This window comes from Venustampulla echinocandica (genome assembly GCF_003357145.1).
Source record: "Venustampulla echinocandica strain BP 5553 chromosome Unknown scaffold_0, whole genome shotgun sequence".
Classification (NCBI taxonomy): domain Eukaryota; kingdom Fungi; phylum Ascomycota; class Leotiomycetes; order Helotiales; family Pleuroascaceae; genus Venustampulla; species Venustampulla echinocandica.
In genome coordinates this window covers 2,869,040-2,889,851 of record NW_022474205.1, presented here as the reverse complement: position 1 = coordinate 2,889,851, position 20,812 = coordinate 2,869,040, and the positions used below count along the sequence as shown (strand labels likewise).

At 48.3% G+C, this 20,812-nt stretch overlaps 7 protein-coding genes across 7 annotated transcripts; 3 read left to right on the top strand and 4 right to left on the bottom strand.

Annotated features, from left to right (window-relative positions):
- Window positions 1-284: 284 nt before the first annotated feature.
- BP5553_00886 (Uncharacterized protein) lies at window positions 285-3,389 on the bottom strand (the record flags this gene model as incomplete). Its single annotated transcript, XM_032009509.1, has 5 exons — window positions 285-458; window positions 533-2,344; window positions 2,625-2,891; window positions 2,977-3,165; window positions 3,237-3,389. 5 exons carry the CDS (start codon window positions 3,387-3,389, stop codon window positions 285-287), a joined length of 2,595 nt encoding a protein of 864 aa, XP_031873563.1.
- Window positions 3,390-4,280: 891 nt separating this feature from the next.
- On the bottom strand, window positions 4,281-8,419 carry BP5553_00885 (Cysteine proteinase; the record flags this gene model as incomplete). Its single annotated transcript, XM_032009508.1, has 11 exons — window positions 4,281-4,390; window positions 4,440-4,569; window positions 4,623-4,937; window positions 4,985-5,426; window positions 5,472-5,599; window positions 5,650-6,302; window positions 6,352-7,288; window positions 7,338-7,797; window positions 7,859-8,006; window positions 8,080-8,221; window positions 8,411-8,419. 11 exons carry the CDS (start codon window positions 8,417-8,419, stop codon window positions 4,281-4,283), a joined length of 3,474 nt encoding a protein of 1,157 aa, XP_031873562.1.
- A 1,046-nt stretch (window positions 8,420-9,465) lies between these two features.
- BP5553_00884 (uncharacterized protein) lies at window positions 9,466-10,726 on the bottom strand (the record flags this gene model as incomplete). Its single annotated transcript, XM_032009507.1, has 2 exons — window positions 9,466-10,051; window positions 10,107-10,726. 2 exons carry the CDS (start codon window positions 10,724-10,726, stop codon window positions 9,466-9,468), a joined length of 1,206 nt encoding a protein of 401 aa, XP_031873561.1.
- Window positions 10,727-11,231: 505 nt separating this feature from the next.
- Window positions 11,232-12,821, top strand: BP5553_00883 (Alpha-ketoacid dehydrogenase kinase, N-terminal; the record flags this gene model as incomplete). Its single annotated transcript, XM_032009506.1, has 4 exons — window positions 11,232-11,371; window positions 11,421-11,540; window positions 11,593-11,875; window positions 11,931-12,821. The coding sequence occupies 4 exons, from the start codon at window positions 11,232-11,234 to the stop codon at window positions 12,819-12,821; spliced, it is 1,434 nt and encodes a 477-aa protein (XP_031873560.1).
- A 323-nt stretch (window positions 12,822-13,144) lies between these two features.
- Window positions 13,145-14,463, bottom strand: BP5553_00882 (putative cell division control protein CDC12; the record flags this gene model as incomplete). Its single annotated transcript, XM_032009505.1, has 4 exons — window positions 13,145-13,723; window positions 13,773-14,083; window positions 14,142-14,304; window positions 14,359-14,463. 4 exons carry the CDS (start codon window positions 14,461-14,463, stop codon window positions 13,145-13,147), a joined length of 1,158 nt encoding a protein of 385 aa, XP_031873559.1.
- Window positions 14,464-14,806: 343 nt separating this feature from the next.
- BP5553_00881 (WD40 repeat-like protein) lies at window positions 14,807-17,585 on the top strand (the record flags this gene model as incomplete). Its single annotated transcript, XM_032009504.1, has 3 exons — window positions 14,807-14,824; window positions 14,876-14,988; window positions 15,038-17,585. 3 exons carry the CDS (start codon window positions 14,807-14,809, stop codon window positions 17,583-17,585), a joined length of 2,679 nt encoding a protein of 892 aa, XP_031873558.1.
- Window positions 17,586-19,714: 2,129 nt separating this feature from the next.
- On the top strand, window positions 19,715-20,812 carry BP5553_00880 (putative Glucose-6-phosphate 1-epimerase; the record flags this gene model as incomplete). Its single annotated transcript, XM_032009503.1, has 3 exons — window positions 19,715-19,972; window positions 20,031-20,357; window positions 20,429-20,812. 3 exons carry the CDS (start codon window positions 19,715-19,717, stop codon window positions 20,810-20,812), a joined length of 969 nt encoding a protein of 322 aa, XP_031873557.1.

The following is a 20,812-nucleotide window of genomic DNA, read 5'->3' as shown; positions in this document are numbered from 1 at the left end:
GGGGAAATTGTAGATATAAAGGGTTAGCAAAAGGAGATGAGGCCCATGAAAATCCATTCGCGTGCTATATGCAAACAGACAGCAAGACTCAGTTCAAGGCTAAAGAGCAGGAAAATGCATAAGAGCAATGTTACATTCATTGCAACCAGCATGAATGTAATTGTTTGTTTGCACGGCGTGTATACTATAGAGGTTTCAATATGCCTAGCACATATGTCCTGGTTTCATATCCATACATGCTCAACGCCATGTCCCATGCATTAGCCCACCCGCGGAAGGATAATTTAATCTTCATCCTCATCTATCCGCGCCCTCTTACTCGCCCTGTCCTCCTCCCCGGCCTGCAGTCCGAATTCTCTTTTACTACTGCTCCCACTCTCCCCAACGTTGCTTAGGAACTCGTCAACGTTAAACACATCGCCAGTATCCTTCTCAAACTGCACAGGTCCCTCTCGCGCCTATAGTGGCACATAAATTAGCACCGTCCTTGTCCCAAACACCTAAATAGGTAAAGTAGGGATTAAAAACTTACCTCGACATCACCACTCCCCTTAAACGTCCCCTTACCAAGCGCATCTGCAAACCGACTACTCTTCTGAATCTTCCCCATCTCTGCCTCCGCCGCCTCATCATCATCCTCATCCATATTCTGTCTCGGGCGATATATGCTATTAATAGCATCATGCGCCTGGAATAATGGTTTATCATACGCCTGATCTTCATTGAATCCCGAGTCAAAACCGCTTGTTCGGTTGAAGAGTCGAGAATCAAACATGCCCTCAGAAGACTGTGTGGGCTTTGCTAGACCCAGAGCGACCTTTTCGGAGATGTCGCGGTTTTGGTCGCGGGCCATCATTTGAATTCTTCGCTCGGTGCCCATACGGTTTTGTCTCATTTTTCGTTCTTCGTCCCGCTGCTTCTCCTGACGCATCTTCACTCGTTCTCGGATCCCCTCCTCGTCCTCGCTGTCAGATCTTTCGGATTCCGAATAACTATAGCTGCCGGATCGGGACCTTGATGTTCGTGACCCTCGTCTCCCAGACCCAGCTGCGGCTCTGTCCTCCCGCGCCTTTTGTGCTAGCATTCGAAGATGATCCTCTTTTTGAGCCTTCTCTTTTTCCGCCAACCTCTGTTGCATTTGCGCTCTCTGCTTGACCTCCTCTCTCGCATGCCTATCAGCTGTGAAAAGGGCTTCAGCAAACTGGGCGAATTTATCGTTTATGGTAACATCTTGTAATCCTCTTCCATCGGCAGCTAATCGCTTATCCAGGGGCACCGTGTAACCCTTGGGATTCTTCCAATTCGAAACTGGTGGAGGAATCTTCCAAGCCTCCTGGTCCTCCGCGGTTAACTTCCTTGGTGGTGAGTGCATAACGGGGGGTGGCGGACTCGGTGGACCTCGTGGAATTTTCTTATGTTTGAATTTCGGTGGCTCCATGGGATCCACCTGTCTCTCGACGATCTTCATAATTCGATCTTTCTTCCTCGTCGTATCTCCCATCTGGTTTGCAGGTGTATATCGAACAAAAGTCGGCTCCTTCCTATTACCCACATTGACATTCTTGGGTTTCTGCGCAGCCACCGCACCACTAACCAGCTTTGCAAGCGCATCTTTCGTTCTCTCCGTCGAGGCAGCAACTTCATCTTCATTCGGCCGATCAAGATTAATGTCGCCCGCATCGGCGCGCTGTCGAAGCGGTATTAGATCTTTGAATGACGCATGAACTATCCGCTGGTCGCTATGGCCTTGTCGCGCAATAGCATCGTATTTAACCTTCCCCTCGGCATTAACTTGGACAGCCAGCGCCGTGCTGGAACTATTCCCCTTGCGTCCCATATCTAGAGGATACTGTGCGACTGGGATTTCTGGAAACGCCCCTCCATCTCCGTAGTCTTCCTGTGATCGTGGTCGCCATCCCGCTCGCTGCCCATATGGAGGAGGTCCGGTTTTCTGCAAAATCCCATTAGTATCTCCTTCTCCGCGCAGTATGAACAATTGCCTAACCCGTAATACGATTTGAGAGTCACTTAAGGCTCCTGCTCCTAAAATTCGAGGTCCTCTCTGTTGCGCATGCTGTGGAATCTCCTCTTCCTCACCGGTGTATTTAGGTTTAGGCAGCGCCCGTGACAAGGATGCCGCTATTGAAGTCATATTGAAGGTGTTGTTGACGGAGGACAAGACAAGGTGAGCTTTTTGACGTGACGACTGTATCGTTGAAACCAAATTATCGCGATCTAAACCTGGTCGTAAAGCTAGACGAGGTGGGACTAGCGCGGTGGCGCGTATGTGTCCTTGAGAGGCCCAGAATATGATTCCAACAGCTCGATAACCAATGCCATAACACTCGTGGATAATATTTACAAATAGATTAGGGTGATTTGAATGGGGTCACTATTCACAGGGCAGGAAAATTTTGAAAAGTCTTCTTCATTTGATTTTTGGGGTCATTATATAAAAATACATCGAAAAGTCCAGACTCCACTGCCATGGTAACTTCCCAAAGAACGCTCGACGCTGTGAACTCCCATAATTCACACATAGCCCTTTCTTGCGCCCTTTGAATATGGATTAGCAACATGTACCCCGCTGCCAAAACCAATGGCAAGGTTTGGGTACAACATACCTGGAAGAAGAACCGGACAATAAACACTTGTAACCCAGCCATGCAAACCATCATCAAGCTCTCGATAACACTGAAGTTAAATATCCGTCTCTCAGTGCTCCGCACTGTGCTGAAATTGCGGTTTTCTCTCGTGCGGAAGTATTTCTGGTTTCGCGTGATAGTAGAGAGCTGGCCTGAGAGCTTGAAGATGGATTCCTCCAGAGCAGATGTCTGTTCTGGTGATGTGCCTTGTTTCGCTGGTAGTGCTGCGCGTTGTTCGTGCTCGACCTATTTGTACAACGCAAAGGGTAAGATGTCAGCGTCTGCTTTGGATGGAAAGGGAGGGTTGAGCTGGCGCGAAGGGACCACGTACAGCTATTTCAAAGTCGACATATTTCTCCGCGAAAGTACTCATCTCGTTATTGAAGCAGAATCTGTACTCCCCAGTCTCGGTCGCCGTGAAGACGAAGTCGCCCTGTCGCTCCTTTTCTCCATCCATGATGATATGGTTATTCGGTCCCATCACTTCGTAATCGACATCGAAAGAACCACCTGCTTGGACCTACACACCCCCATCAATTAGCACGATTCCAAAAGTCCGGTATGTGTATGGATATGTATGGAACTGCATACAGCGAAATAAAATGCAACCTTCGCAGCTGGTCTCTCGACGTCAGCGAAGAAGCACGCCTTCTCATTCGCTTCGAGCCTGTACGTGAGCGCTGTCGCAGACACCAGTGAGGAGAGGCATGCCAGGAGGCTGCATGAAAGAGTCGAGAGCTTCATGGCGACGTTGTGTTACCAGGAAGAATGGCAGATGGTAGCTGGGTATCAAGATCTCACTGTTCGATAAAAGACAACTTTCGAAGTCGCGAACTCGCGAAAGGGGAAATGCAAGCGAGAAGTGGATTTCAGGGGTTGAGAAACACGACACGACCGTGATTTAGCACGTGAAGTGGCTCTAGTACTACCTAGGTGTGTCATAAATTTTATAAATTCCTACAATCTACCACCCTGACTCTAATTCCAGACCTAGATATCCTTCTCTAATCACTATATCCGGACATATACGATATTATAGTCTTCATTGCCTATCGTGAGCTACTCAAATCAAGCTCGTCTGTATGCCGAGTACAATCCCGTACTTGCAACTTTTATGCTCCAACTCCTACAATTCTCACTCCCCAGAGTATAATTAAAATGTTATCGTCGGCGTACTTAATCTAGTGATATCATCAAATAGTACTTTTCATCATACTCTGACATGTATACCAACTCAAGCCCTGATCACCCGCCCCTGCTTGCCTAATCAAACTGCACGAGTACTACCCCCTCAGCTTCTGGAATATTACACTAGAATAACCGGACAAGCATGGATGTTCGGCTCGATTGCTACTATAAATGAGTGCCACTCGAGGAGATTTTAGTTCTGCTTTAAAAACTAGCGATGTATATCCCATGGCTTCAATGCTATGCTGTATATGGATTCTTGCCACTACCAGCCTGGCCATGACGATGTAAGTAATCTCTCCCTCCGTCTAGCGCACCCATCCCAGGCATTTTGCCCCAAACGGCGACTGTCTCACCGCCCGCAAACACCATCCACTGTAGCGCCATCATATCGTAACATACAAAATCCTGCCAGCCATGCTCAAAAGCAAATGCGCCGCCTAAGGTCTACCTCAGGAATAGATCACCAGCGCCGTTTCGAATAACCCGCGTTCTATCAACATGGTCAAGGCCCAGCATGTCATCATCTTGAGTCGCCACATCCCACATCACGTCGTCTACTTCGAGTCAGCTCCAGCTTTTGATACAAAGGAGAAGGAGGCTTACCGTCTGAGAGATAAATAGGTTTCGAATACGAGCTTCTTTTCACCACAGCAAACTTGATCTTTTCAAAGTTCTTGCCCTTAATACCAAGTCGTTTCTCGAGTCTTTTCTTCGTATCCGAGAACTTTTCGCCCTATCAAAAGTGTTAGATTAAAAATCGAAGAGCAGTTGAACTTCTGTACTCACTTCCATGATGCGGAATTTGAATGGTATCCCATGGGCTTTGTTGGGCTCGTTCTGGAAATGGAACGCGGGGATGAACTGAGTCCCTGCCGCATTCAGATCATCTTCTGGAATTCGTTCCGCAATTAGCTGAACGTAATCTGTGATACTCATAACGGCGTAAGTTCGCGGTAATTCCTTGTGTAGTTTATTGCTGTGGGTTTCGTAAACGCGGATAGGGCCGGCCGTGGTTTCATCTTCAAGCTGCGCTTTCTTGATGAGCGCAGCGATGAGATCGTCCACATTGCCATTCTTGGGGACAAGGACATCATATTGGTCCTGCAATAAAAATTAGCTTTGAATATCTCATGAAGAGTTTGACCTACCTCTTTTGTAATCCCTTCACTAAGCCATATTACTTTCAAGGACTTCTTTGTGTCTAATTCTGACAGACTGATGTCCAGAATTTCGAAGTAGAGCGCATCAGCTCTTTGGTTATTATTGCTGAAAGTGCTATATGCTGGATTAAGAATGGTTTGTAGAGTCTGACTTGGACCACGTTTGACAGAGGCTTTGGCATTTCCAGTCGTAGCGTTCACGGTCCAAAACCGAAGATGAGTTGGATCGACGCCTAATTTATCACCAACTTTTGCAGCAACCTGATCATAACTGTGTTTGGCACTAAGCACGAGGCTGAATGGGTCGTACTCTTCAGGGTTCGCGTTTCTCGTTGGATGAGCATGGAATCGAACTTGCCGCCTATGGACAAGGAAGTCGTAGAACAAGCGAGCGTCATCGACCCGATCCGAATGGGTGTTTTTGGGGCTCCTATCACTGTCAGTAATGGCTATTGATCGAGGAAATGAGACGGACTCTCGGTCGGATTCTGGACTCTTGGTATCAGGAGCCTTTTGGAAGCATATTATGTCGCCATCCTGAATCTCAGCTGCCTTTAGAGATTGCTTGGCCTTCATAGGTTCTATCATATTGGGCTTGATCTCCTAAGACACTATTAGATTACTTCCTTTTGAATCATATATCGAGCACCTACCTCAAAAATCCTCAGTTGAAGTTTGTCGCCACTAGGTAATCTCTCTGGCCAGCCCATCTTTTTAAGAATCACAGGGACAAGGTCCTCGACCTTCTTCTCCCTACTGATATAGATGTGACCAGCACCACTTAGTTGTTGAGCGTCAGCGTCAAACCATTTTAAAAAGAGAAGTATCAGGTCATTTTTATGGATGACTCCATTGGAGATAACCGGTTGACCCGGCCATATCCCCTCTCCCTCGGAATTGACATCTTCTGCAAGCTCTGCCCATAATCGCAACTCCCCTGCTTTGGTTCCCAGATGTCTTTGGTGGACCTCTTCGATGGACATATTTGAATCGCTAACAGGGGCGTCCGGCCGAGTCGTCTTGTTTTGACGGTTGACCATGCACCAAAGCCGTAGCCGTCTTGGATCGACGTTGGTGTCTTCCCCAACTTTTTCTGCCAAGTCTCGTATGGTTGATTTCCGAAGCAGGCGATAAGATTTGGGTGCTGCTGAATCCTCGGGGCTTACATCGAAGTTACATATATCTGTTCCGCCATGCGCCTTGTAAGTATCCTCGGTGATAACTTTGACAGAAAGATAAAGGTGTTGCTCTTCCCGCTCCTTCCTGCGTGCCTCTCGATAGGCTGCTTCTTCATCAAGTCTTCGTTCTAGAGAAAAGTTAGCAATATCAATGGGGCCGAGAAATAGAAGACATACGGAGATGTGCGGGCGTATCCTCCTTGGCTACCGGAAGTAGAACTTCTTCTAACCGCGTTTGGCGGATGTAAACCAGCATATAAGCGCTGTTCTGACGCATAATAGGCGTCGAATTCTTCGATAGTTGAGTTTGCCCATTTACGATATATTCACCCCCATAGTTGTCTTCAAGAACTTCTCGCAGCGTAGCTTTTGTAACCTTATCATCATCATACTTGTAGAACCAGCCATCCTTGTTCGGCTTGATGAACGCATAATAATGGCCAGCATTGAGATCCCCACTGTGCACAAGGACGCCGTGAAGCTGGTAAACCCATGGCTCGGTCAAATCAGCTTCCTGGCACAGATAAGGTGTTGCGTCAAAGGTCTCGGGAAATTCATAACGGTCGTTTATTTTCATCATAGCATCATGGTCGATGTCGTATTGAAAGCGTTTGAGCTGTAGATGAAGCACTTCTGGGAAGCTCTCAAAAACGACACCTTTCCTCGCATCTTGGAGCTTGAACTGGTCGCCCGCAAAATATTGGTTTTCGCCGTCCATCGTCTCAACCTGGATATAATCCTTGAAACTCTCTTCGATAGTTTTGTTTCCACTGACGTTTAATTGAATGTCCCAGAAATCTTCCACTCGGCGCGATTCGTACTCAACGTTAATACAGGATATGTATGTTCGAACCTTGCCGCAGAAAAGCTTGGGTAGAACGTTCTCGGCGTCCGTGCCTTTCATCTTTTCTTCCATCCGTTCCATAAGTTTTCGGGAAAGTTCTTGTACATCCTGCTGCTCGAAAATGTGCTTCGTCTCCCAGCCAAAGGACTTGGTGAGTTCATTCGTTCCCACAGCATTATTGGATGTTTGGAGTTGATAGAAAAGCCGTTGAAGGGCATAGGCGGAGTTTTGAAGAGTTTCTTCATCTTGTGTTGGAATTTGATATACAGCCTATGGCATGGTCAGCATATGACCTGTGCCATGTTCCATGGAAACCCACTTTTCGGAATGCGTTAGTAAAATACAGCGACTGGATGAGCGAGTTCAGGTAGCACGTAGCTCCTTGGTTCTTAAGCCCAACGTAGCCAGTCTCCTTTTTCGAATCGTAATTCTGAAAGTTGTGCCATAAAACTCCAGTCTCATCTTTTACTACCCTGACGTATGCTGTCATATTTGCAGCATCGTCCTCCACCAACAAGCGACCCGATGAGTCCCAAGGAGTGTTCCATAGTTTTCTCAATTCAACAAATTTAGTAAAGCCCCAATCGCCTTCTTCCTTTGTAAACCGGTGGTGTGCGGTATGGTGGGTGAATATTTCGGGTGCATTTGGATTCCAGAGGACAAGACCAAACTGCACACAGCAGACATAGTCATCCGGCGGTTCGCCGTCTGGGAATCCTTGTTCTAGGTAGAAAGATGTGTGGTCGACATTGTTACCAAATGGGAACATGAGAACACGCCTAGATCTGTCAGTAGAGAGACGGTAGACGTAACAGATCGGATATTATGCCACAGCCTTACCAAGGAAACCCTCCAACTTCAAAGACAGGGCCATGTTCCCTTCGCGGGGCGTTCCTCCATTGTTCTATATGCCAGGTATGGTGGCCTTCTGCTAGCGCCGGCGGATCCTCTGGCAGCGGAGGAAGTACAAAATCGCTCATGGCCTCATCTAACCCAACGTTAGTCAACTGAAGTATATCATATGACGAGTAGGCTGCTGGCATCTGTTGGAATAAACGTACAGTTATCTGCGCGCAGACTCGACTCGGCATCGCTGTCTGGGTTTATGATGGCGACATCGTCTTTCTCGTTCTCAGGGTCGACGAGCAGGTCGTCGGAATCGACAAGCATGTCATTGGGGGAGTCTATGCTTTCACTAAAGGCCTGCATTGGCAGATCGAAAATGTTAGCACCTGGATAGTTAAAAAAATCCTCTGAGCAGAGGATGATTCAGGTCTGAAATGGAATCCATTCTTGGTAATTTCGCTATAAGAGTCCAAGATGAAGAGCGACGCCGAGTAACAGACGGGGCAGGCGGGAGCTCGTTGTGATTGAAGTGGATGGGTTGCTTACAGGATTCATCGTTGCAGCTCCGGGTATGCCTTCCCAAGAAGCAGAGGCAAAGTCAATGGGAAGAGAAGGCGCAAGGACGAGGAAGAGGGACGCGGAGGTTGCTTCCGTGAGTACAGGTTGGCAGGCGCAGTCGCAGTCGCAGTCTTGGTCTCGATCTCAGTCATCCAGCATTAAGGCGATGGATTTTGAGTTCTATGCGGATGCAGATGCGGATGCGGGACCTCGCTCGCTTCAAGCCAACAGACGGACCCAATGAGATATGACGTTGTCCGCGGTACGCTAAATGGGCAGAGGGAGACAACCTTGTCAACAACAGTGTTTTGATGAAGAAGGCAAGTTGCAAATGAAGAGCGAGAGGTGAGCAAAGCAGAGCAGAGCTAGAGCTAATGCTGTAAGCAACTATGTTTGTGTCTATCGCTGCCCTCAAAAGAACAAGGCTCCAGGTTGGCCTGATTGTGTGTTCTGTCGGAAGCGCTCGGCTTGTGACAATGCTATTCTCAAACGCGTGGCTATTGTCCTCGGGCGGCACAAAGATCAAAGGCGATGTGGAGGACGACGAGATGATGCTTTTAGGAGGCGCAACAAAAGATAGTAGCTTGTACGAAGTATGCTGTTAGCACCTGTAAATGTAGATGTGGATGTGGATGCGAATGGTAGACTCGAGGATAATTTTGTTGCATGGGTTTGATCGCGTTGTTATAATCATCAAACTCGCGGAGAATCACGCGTTTATGTTTATCCTCCATATTTGGCAGTTCTGAGCTTCTTTAAACCATCTTAACCACGTATCGGAATAGGGCGGTGAAAGGGTTTTATTTTGCTCAACACACTATCAGAAAAGGGCTGATTGCACATCGCTGCAAATGCTAATGGGTATTGCAGAGCAGAGAACTAAAGACTCGAATTCATGGGGATATCTCTGCGTAACGCTGGACAACAATGGCTCTCAAAGCCCAAAGGGAGACAATCTGTAATACAATTAACACCTCGCACCTCCAGCAAAGCCATCCGACCGCACTAGACATTCATTATTACTTTGCAAACACACCCAAATACTACTTCTCCTCAGCAGGTTCCTTAGCAGGTTCCTCGGCAGTCTCCTTAACAGGCTCCACTGAAGGCTCTGTAGTAGGTGCCGCCGTAGGTTCTTCAGCAGGCTCCTTAGCGGGCTCCTTAGCAGGTTCCTTAGCAGGCTCCTCAGCAGCCACCTCAGAGTATTTAACGGTCAGTCCCTCCTTGATATCATTTCCTTTCCCACCATAAGTCTTTGGGAGTTCCTGCCCAAGCGCCGGGAGCCCGCCCGCCAAACTGCTTGCATAACTCAAAGGATGGAATTTCTTGATGGTCTCCGGGCTCAGGAAGACCTTCAGCGCAGTAAACACCCAGCCCATAAGTAACGGGACGTTCACGAAGAACTTCTCCTTCAAGAGCTCTGGATACGCCATGCTGAATGTCGCGATGGTCTGTTTGGAGGCGGCCCGAATGGCGGGATCCATACGGAGGAAGCTGACATTGAGATAGTCGTGGACTTGAATCATACGATAAGGATCTTCGCCGTTCTCTGGGATCCTTTCTGTTGCGGAGGGCAGATCGAGCTGCTTGACCGATAATTCCATAAGGGCAGATCGCCATTTGATAAATCTAAGATATCAATTAATACGGACAAGCGCTATCATAATTCAGGAATAGGACTCACTCCTCAACATTCCCGAAGGTTTCCTTGTTGTCCTTGACAATACCATAGATATTCCAAGTCACAATTTCCTTGCCATGTTTATCTGATTTCGGATACACCGTAACATATCCAAGCTCCCCGAACTTGCTCTTGTCAAACTCGACTTCCTCCAGGAGTTGCCTTGGGTCCATGGCCTTTCTCCATTTCAGGGCTTCGATCAATTGTGCTTTTGCTTTGGTGACATCCTTAGTGTTGGCCCTCAGGAACTTTTCGAGGACAATGGAGGTCGGAACATGGGAGTCATCAGAGAGTTCAACACCCCATATTTCCTTGTGATCTGCTTCCTTAAGGATGAAAGGCAGTTCTGAAAAGAGTTTAGACAAAGGTGTCTCGACAGGCGCCGCGACGGGGGTTTCGGCATTAGCTGGAGCTACGGGGGCCACTGGTGCAGCTTCGGAGGTTGCTAGTTTGGACTCTTCAGCAGCTATTTTGGGTTCTTCAGCAGCTGCTTTGGGCTCGTCGGTGGCCGCTTTGGGCTCCTCAACGGCCTGTGTGAGCTCCTCAACGGCTGGTTTGGATGCTTCCACTTCAGTAACTGGAGTGACGGCTGGTGCCGCAGTGGTTGCAGGTTCAGCGCTCATTTTGACTGTGTTCAATGGGTATCTTTGTGGTGGTTGTTATGGGTCGATTTCGTGAGGTTTGAAGCTATCCTTGAAACTCGTGGATGTATTAACCGTGGACAGCTATTTATTTATTTCTCGACAGAAGATGCTTGTGACTCGCCGAGCCCCAGGGTCTCGACCGATCTCGGAACCCACCTTGGGGTAAGTTAACCAACCTTACTTCATGGCCTACGTACTTCGTGCTTGATGTTTGCCATATTCGCGCAACACGTCGACTTTACATCTGTTGATATATGTTTTCTGTACATAGCTCAGCTATTCGCTCCAATTCCTGGTCTCGCCTTTTCGTTTCAAGCACAATCCAGAAGCCGGTAGGGGTGAGGATCGCAGGATTGGCCCCGCTGCGACTACGAACGACGATCCGCGCCGTTGTCCCCCGCATGGATTGACGGAACATCGTACTTCAAACCTCAATTGCCTCGAGACCTTAATAATATCTTCATATGCGTATGGAATCGCCGGGATGCTGCGCTCCTGTTCGCAGAATGGGCAACGGGTAGTGGGGCTATCCGCTGGATATGGCTCTGGCGTGAACGGGTTGTCATGCCATGTACGGTTTACTCATGGCCCTCCGCCCTGGCGGCCAGCTTATTCCCTAGACCAGTAGGCCTCTAAACACATAACTTTTGTGATTGTAGCTAAGTTGGATTAGATGGGTTGCAAGGGAAGCTCGACCTATAAGCCTCAGACAGCTCATGGTGTTTGGTCGAACCTTGACTGAGTCACGACTAATAAGCTCTGCCAATTATGTCCGAACAGAGCTGCCCGCCCGGTAGGGACCCCGATTGATTTGCTTCCATCCTATCGACTGACAGGAACCATAGGCTGGCCCATCGAATTCGAGATATGCAAACGCTGCCCTACGTCGTTGTCACGAACCCGCATATCAGCCAAGTATATGAACTATACCTCAAGGCATTTGAGAGTCTGCGACGTGTACCAGAGATCAAAACATTGGAAGATAATGCGGAATTTTGCGAGAAGATTGGTGAGAAGTTGCAAGAGCATCTGACTGTGATCCCAAAGTTGGCAATGGGTGTGCTGGAGTGTAGAGATCTTATGAAGCCAGAAGATATGGACAAATTTATGAACACCGTCTTACGTTCCGTACGGTACCCTTTCCCCTTGCCTATGCGATTACGAACTGATATTTAGCTTATAGCGGATATCTCGCCGCGTAATAGCAGAGCAGCATATCGCCCTCACAGAAACGTTCCACCACCCACGCCACCCCCCTGATGCCCAGCCCCGAGACAGCGAATTCGTTGGCGAAGTCCTGGTCAAATGCAATGCTAAAGAAGTCGTAACACGCTGCGGTCATGAAGTAGCGGCTCTTGCATCCGCCGCGTACGGATCATCCACTTTATTACCCGAAATCAAACTATCTGGCCATTTACATGCCACATTCCCTTATATACTGAGCCATCTTGAGTATATAATTGGAGAGCTATTAAGAAATTCCATTCAAGCTATCGTGGAAAGACAGAGGGCCAAACCAATCCAAACAGAACGACCACCGCCCATAGAAGTCACCATCTGCGAGGCTCCACAGCATGTCATTATTCGAGTCTCTGACCAAGGCGGTGGTATCCCGAGGGATATCTTGCCACATATATGGTCATTCAGCAAGGGACCACGCAGCCGTGAACTCCTGGAAAACTTAAACCAGGTCCCAAAAATCGCTGCCACATTTCAAGAGCTGCGAGTAGAGGATCAACAGCTACCCGAGGCGACTGAAGCCACCCCCCACGCTTCACCATATTTGGGAATTGGAGCCAAAACCCACGCGGCCACAGAGAAGCTGGCCAGTCTATCTTCCCACCAAGGCCCCGGAACGGTACGGGAGAGTTCCTTAGCCACATTGACCAGTCGACCACCAAATCTAAGACTTGGAATGGGCTTGCCCTTGAGCAGAGTATACGCAGAATATTGGGCTGGTAGTTTGGAGTTACATAGTCTTGAAGGATACGGAGTCGATGCATTTTTGCAAATCAGTAAATTGGGCAATAGGAACGAGCAATTAACCATGCGGGCCAGCATGGATGCTGTTTGAGATACGCCCGGAAACTTTTGGGTCATCAAATTCTATAATATTTATCATTTCTTTGGGGAGAAAGGGAGGTCTTGGAGGAACATGAATTATATCGTGGCTAAAAACTAAGAACAATAAGCCCACGAAGCTGGCTAGCTGGGAATTAAGCTACCCTGCGGCTTGGACATTCGGAACTGATAGGTAGCCGGAACTGAAAGAAGAAAAGTGCTGCCTTGACCTGCGCATAACACTCCCGTAACACCATCGTCCATCCTTGCACCTTTTGATCTGTCCACTACATCCCCCCCCTTGGACATCTTCTGCATCTACACTCGAGGTATCATTTAACGACGACCATGGCTGCGAACGGCACTTCCTTGCATCTGCTCAAGCTCCTGCTCCAAGGACTTGATAGCAGCATGGGTGCTTTCCAAATCCTTGTTCAAGCGATCACGCTCATTGATGAGCTTCTCCTCCCATTGTCTGAAACGCTGCTCCTCAATCTTGACCTGCTCGGTGAATCTCTTTCGTAGACTTTCTTCCTCTTCCTTGAACTTGGGGTTGTCGAGCTTTCTGGGTCTTGCCTCGCCGAATTTGCGGGTCTCCATCTGCTGGGCGCGATAGGCTTCGTAGTGTGCCTCTTCCGTGGTGTGGATGAGGTCCAACATGTGGGTTCGGATAAGAATGGAGCGGAGCTTCTTGAAGTCGCAGTGGTCTTCGTTCTCGACTTCCGCAACACCCCAGGAGTATTGACGACCCTTTACGATACGTCCATCGCTGGTCTTGACATCCTTCTCCGAGCCGATGACGGCGAATGGCATAGCGGCCATGAGGCTTCGTGCGTGTGCCGCGGCAGCTTCATCGTCCTCCTCGATAGGTGGCGTGTAGATCTTAATGCCTTGCGCCTCGATAACAGCCCGGATCTAGAAAATGTCAGACGTGTGCTACTCACCGCCTCTGAAGACAACTTACCCTTTGCTTAAAGCGAGCGAGATCAGCTGGGCTGAGGGTATCCGCCTTTGCAACAACTGGAATCAAGTTGACTCTGGAGCTCAATCTCTTCATAACCTCAATATCCAGAGGCTTCAGTGTGTGTCCAGTAGGTCTGACGAAGTACAGGCATGCATGAACACGGAGGTCGATCTTGTCAACTCGGCGAGGTTGTTGCTCTTGAAGCATATATGACTCATGCTGGTCATCCAAGAACTCGATGATTGGCATCCACGAGTCGCGGTTGTTGACATAGTCTCCAAAGCCGGGGGTATCAATAACGGTGAGACGGACTGTGGAACTATTAGCGACCGTAGGTTCTGTTAATGAGCGCCGATCTAGGAAGCGTACCTTTGAAGAATTTCTCTTCCAACTCAGCTTTTGTGATCTCAATTTCCACGGTCTTATCGACCTGCTTGGCATGTCGGCGTTTGTGGTCGGCGTAGTTCTTGATTGTTGTTGAGAAGAGGGTGTTGATAAATGTCGTCTTTCCTAATCCCGATTCACCCGCAACCTAAATAGTTAGCAAATGACCGCCATGTTGAATCTCAGCTTCGCGGTTACCCACCATAATCGTGAAAGCAGCTCCTCTCTTTGCGACAATCTTGTGACGCTGGTTTGGTAAATTGGCAATCCCAATTGGGGACGCGCTTTCTGCGGTTGGAGGAGCCATTGTGAGCGTGTATAAAGCGCTTCTTTCCTGTCAACCAAACTCCAATTCTGACGTCTGTACGTAGTAGGTATGTCGAAAAGCGATCGCGTTGTGCAGGAGCAGTTGGTAGTTGTATTATGGTCGTGATCGTTCTCATTCAGGAGACTTCGCTTCAAGGGGTGTGGAGGGAAATTCGCATCTCCCCCTGAAGGTCCCCAGAACACGCTAAAATGGTTAGCGTCTGAGCCGGATTAAAGAAGACCCGACAGCTCCGAGAATTCGACAAAATCATCGATAGCGATAAAAAAAGTTAGTTTGATAGACGAAGCAGATACGCAACGGCAATGTCAACCCAACGGTGACAATGAAGACGGAGTTTAAGGTATGCCTGCCGCATGACTATTACCATTGTTTATACTGATTTGCTTATTAGTTCTCCAACCTTTTAGGGACTGTCTACAGCCAGGGAAACCTGCTTTTCAGTCCAGATGGCACTTGCCTCTTTTCGCCGGTAGGAAACAGGGTCACGGTTTTCGACCTCGTAAAGTATAGACCCTAGATACAATCCTATGGAATTTTATCTAACTATTACCAGCAATAAATCGCATACTCTTCCTTTCGCACATCGAAAGAATATCGCAAGAATCGGCCTTACACCGCGGGGTAATCTGCTCCTCTCAGTTGATGAAGATGGCCGAGCGATCCTAACGAATGTTCCGCGGAGGGTTGTCTTGCATCATTTCTCATTCAAATCACCGGTCTCCGCACTTGCTTTTTCTCCCTCTGGACGCCATATTGCTGTGGGAGTTGGACGGCATATAGAAATATGGCATACGCCCTCAACACCGGATCAAAGTCCGGATGGAGAGTTGGAGTTTGCGCCGTTTGTGCGCCATAGGGTATTTGCGGGCCATTTCGATACGGTGACAAATTTACAGTGGTCAGGGGATTCTCTCTTTCTTTTAAGTTCCGCCAAAGATCTCACTGCGCGGATATGGAGTTTGGATCCCACACCTGGATTTGTGCCAACCACACTGGCAGGACATAGAGAAGGCGTGATAGGCGCGTATTTCTCAGAAGACCAGGAGACGATATACACTATTAGTAGAGATGGAGCGGTGTTCCAATGGAACTATCTAGGTCGGCCAAAGGCGTCGGAGGCTGACGATGAAATGGAAGAGGACGGCAATGACGAAAGATGGAGGATTACAGAACGCCATTACTTTATGCAGACCAATGCAAAGGTAAAGTGCTGTGTTTTCCACCCAGAGTCTAAGTTATTAGTCGCCGGGTTCTCGAATGGAGTATTTGGTCTCTACGAAATGCCGGAATTCAACATGATACATACTCTCAGTATATCTCAAAATGACATCGATTTCGTCACGATCAACAAGACAGGAGAATGGTTAGCTTTTGGAGCCTCCAAACTGGGCCAACTTTTGGTCTGGGAATGGCAGTCAGAATCATATATTCTCAAGCAACAGGGACATTTCGATTCGATGAATGCCTTGACTTACTCGCCAGACGGACAGAGAGTTGTTACCACCGCAGACGATGGAAAGATCAAAGTCTGGGATGTCAACTCGGGATTCTGCATCGTGACTTTCACAGAGCATTCGAGTGGAGTCACGGCTTGCGAATTTGCGAAACGTGGAAATGTACTCTTCACAGCGAGTCTTGATGGTTCAATCAGAGCGTGGGATCTGATCCGGTATCGAAATTTCCGAACCTTTACAGCTCCAACACGTCTGTCATTCTCCTGTCTGGGTGTGGACCCAAGCGGCGAAGTTGTTTGTGCAGGCTCTCTCGATTCTTTTGATATTCATATCTGGTCAGTGCAGACCGGACAGTTACTCGATCGATTAGCAGGACACGAGGGCCCAGTCTCTTCCTTGGCGTTTGCACCGAATGGCGGAGTAGTCGTCAGTGGAAGTTGGGACCATACAGTCCGAATTTGGTCAGTGTTTGATCGCACACAAACTAGCGAGCCTCTCCAGCTCCAGGCGGATGTGTTAGACGTTGCTTTTCGACCTGATTCGCGGCAGCTGGCGGTTTCCACTTTAGACGGTCAACTAACGTTTTGGTCTGTCTCTGAAGCCGAGCAACAATCAGGAGTTGATGGGCGAAGAGATGTTTCTGGTGGTCGGAAACTCACTGATCGCCGAACAGCTGCCAACGCCGCTGGTAATAAGAGCTTCAGCACTATCCGATATAGCGCTGATGGCAGCTGCGTGCTGGCGGGCGGAAACAGCAAATATATATGCTTATATTCCGTGTCATCATTAGTTCTTTTAAAGCGCTTCACAGTCAGCATAAATCTTTCGCTATCTGGGACACAGGAGTTTCTCAACAGCAAAATGATGACGGAAGCGGGACCACTTGGTCTCATTGATGAGCAAGGGGAGGCCTCAGACCTTGAAGACCGAATTGACAAGTCCTTGCCCGGGTCAAAACGAGGAGGCGATCCATCAGCTCGAAAACGCATGCCTGAAGTTCGGGTAACAGGCGTTACATTCGCCCCTACAGGTCGCTCTTTCTGTGCTGCGTCAACTGAGGGACTTCTTATTTATAGTCTAGACACAGAACCATTATTCGATCCCATCGATCTAGATTTGGCCATCACTCCAGCATCAACCATATATGTGTTGGAAAAGGAAAAAGATTATCTAAAAGCCATCGTGATGGCGTTCCGCCTAAATGAGGCACCGTTAATCCGTCAAGTCTTCCAAGGCATTCCACACAGCAACATCGCCCTCGTAGTCGACGAGCTACCTGTCGTTTACATACCCCGACTCCTCCGTTTCGTGGCCATGCAGACTGAAGAATCTCCACATTTAGAATTCTGCCTTTTGTGGATTCAGGCGATATTGGTCTCGCATGGACAGTGGGTGAGTGACAATCGTGGCTCCGTCGATTCAGAATTAAGAATTGTGAGTCGGGCTGTGGGGAAGATCCGTGATGAATTGAGGAGGCTAGCGGATGAGAATGTTTACACTATTGATTATCTGCTCAGTCAGCCGGAGCCTAAAGCAAGTCTGCAAAATGGAGGCGAAGAAGGACTGAAGAGCATCACAGATGGCTCTGCTTTAGACGAAGATATGGATGGTGAAAATGACGATGGCGAATGGATTGGGTTAGATTAGGAAAACATCAATGCTATGTTCAACTTTCTTGTTATCTGCAACCTATGAGCTTTTATTGGTGTAGTGGCAATACAGCGAGACAGAGGGAAGCTGGAGCAAACAATGCAAAGAGCCAGCGTGAGAAGGGGGCCGGTGATGTGGCCGACTCAAACTGACATGAAGTGTGATTCACCCCGAATAGGTTGTTCAAGCCTTCAATATCAGTAGTAGAGGAAATATTTGTCGGGGGCTAGGCAACCTAACTACCGAGATAAATGGAGGTTAGACATAAGTACTGAGACACCATAATAAGAGCCTAGCCGCTTAGCAAGCGCATGGCTACTTCAACTGATGCAATATTGTTTCCTCTAACTTTTGAATATCTAGGCCTTTGAGACTTTTCTAAACTGGTATCTGCTATATGTTAACTAGATGGTGGCAGACATGACCTAGGAGGCACATATCGCTGACAATTCCGTCCTGTTGTTGCCAGCTAAGGTGTTATGGAAGACCGCAACCAAACCTACCCGTTAGCTTCGATTTAATGGAATATCACTTCAGACGAGTTCAAGTAAATAAATACATAATAATCGACACGAAAGTTGCCTAGAGGATGAGGGAGTGACGAGGCGTAATGGAGACAGCTTTATGAAGTTTTCGGTATAGATTTACACTATTGATGTTGAAGGCAGAAGCTAAGTAGGCTATGCGGTACATCTGCGTAATCTCTATCAAATTTCAACCGTGCTTTACTTAAACCCTCATTAATAACTACTCAGGATAGACTTGGAAAAACATTAGAAATGGCTTAGGCCGACGGCCAGTACTGTCTTACCAAATACATAGAGATGCAGCTATAAATGGACTATTAGTTGGAACGACCGACATGGTCACCCAAATACATATAGCGCAGTTATATGCCTTGCCCCGACACTCTGGTACCGATTGCGGATAATAGATCTATTCTTTATTAGCCAGCAAATCAAGCAACGCATGCACCCAAAACCTGCAGCAATGTAAAGTATAAGTACTTGCGTAATAGTAAATTTTCTCCAACAGGCGTACGGGGTATCAGCCACATTACTTACTGCAAGTTAAGACTGGAGACAAATTAGCCTGAATCCGTAACGTCTCAAAAGGAAGCTTTTATCGAAACGAAGGGTGATAGAACGAACTCTCCAGCACTGCCCATTCCAACTTGTTCCCTAGCTTCTCAGAACCAACTGTTAACAGTCTCATCCTAGTAATTGAAGCATCAACCTTGGACGATCACGGGGAGTTTTCCTTTTTTGAATCCCTTACTTCCCTCCTCAACTTTTTCAATGCCACCGTTCTGTACCAGGATCTCTAGGGGTGGCTTCTATCAAGTCAGTTCCACAAAGTAGTTAAGTGTTTGAGAAATTTGGTTCCAAATCCAAAAGGAACAAGTCACAAGTATTTACATAGATTTATCTCCAGCCCTTTTGAACTGTGTCCGTGAAACTATCCCACAGAGTTGTACAGAACCGTCATGTAATAATATGACTCTGGTACTTACCCGGGTAAACCGAGTATCGATTCAGGAACCAGGGCTTTCTACGGCTCGTTATTCCTCTCGTAGTTGAGCCCACTGGCCGTGACCACTAACTCCGGAATAACGTGCTAATGTAGGTTGATGTTGGTGTTATGTAGGTGGGCCGGTGACAACTATTACTACGCCTCGATAAAGGCCTATGATGTTTGCTGCAGAAACCCTCCGTGTTGGTTGGCGACGCAAGACTGCAGACTGCGCTGCCCCTCGGACCCCTCTTCTTGCTGTCCGTGTTTCAGGAGCAGCAACATCCCACATCCCACATTCCCCGTCCTCTCGCCCTCTCGCCCATCATCCCACCCCCCAATCGCCCTCTTGCTGGTACTCGGAGTAACTGCTGCTGAACTGCACTACGTATGTCGTTTGCCCTTTGATATCCCAACGCCCTCTGCCGTCATACTTACTAGTCAAGTTCACCATATATAGTCTCCTCCGCCCCCGACGAGTTCACCATCCCAAACCTACAGTACCAGCACCGGAATAGCCCCGCCTCTATCCACCTCCAGTACGATCTTCAGCGCACGGGTCAGTCTATATCACCGCCCTTGAACGCCAATCGGTCAGTTATCCATATCAGAAAATGGTCGACCGCCCAAAGAAGCCATCTGCCCTCTCGGCAACCCCAGGTCTTGCGCCTCAAGCACAAATCAACATCAGCCATTCCAACTCCCGGGTCTCAGCTGTCCTACCAACGGGCGAATCAGTCGAGATACTCCTTTATGGGGCCACCATCATAAGCTGGAAGGATGCACAGGGGAACGAGAAGCTGTGGTTGAGCGAGAAGGCTAAGTTGGATGCTTCGAAAGCTGTGCGAGGTGGCATCCCGCTCGTCTTTCCAGTACGTCTCCTTGGCCAACATGATGCGCGGTGGTTGAGCTAATTGTTTATTGCAACAGGTCTTTGGTACCGCTCCTGACCACGAAGCAACATCCAAGCTTCCCCAGCACGGGTTTGCGCGCACCTCAAGATGGGAGTTCCTTGGGAAGTCCACCTCCGAGTCCTCCTCGAGCACAGATGGTGGTGATAGCAGTGTGAAGTTAGACTTTGGGCTTAGTACGAGCAATTTGGACGAGGCCAGCAAGAAAGCTTGGCCTCACGGGTTTGGGTTGATATACAGCGTCACCCTGGGTAGGGAAGGTTTGACGACGAGCATCGTTGTTAGAAACGAGGGAGACACAGCTTGGGAGTTCCAGACGCTGATGCACACTTACTTCAGGATAAATGTAAGTTGTCATCCCCTCCCCGTATCCCTAGTTATTATAGAATATGAGTGCTAACCACTGGAAATCGATAGGATATCGCCGCGGTCTCCGTCTCGGGCCTTGAACAGTCTTCCTATATCGATAAAGTTACCGTTCCCATCAGCACAACGACGTCTCCAGCGGGCCCAGTTACCATCACCGGCAAAACAGACCGTGTATACACACCTGCGGGTGGGCCGGGCGCACCAGTTGTTATTTCGGAAGGAGGCCAGAATAAATTCAGCATTATCCGAGATAACATGAATGAAGTAGTGGTGTGGAATCCATGGGTGGATGCCAAGAGCATGGCCGATTTTGCTCCCGCAGAGGGGTACAAGAACATGATATGTGTAGAGGCCGGTGCAGTTAAAGGATGGCAGAAGCTGGAGGCCGGTGAGACCTGGGAAGGGAGCCAGGTGATCACGACGGGTAACTAG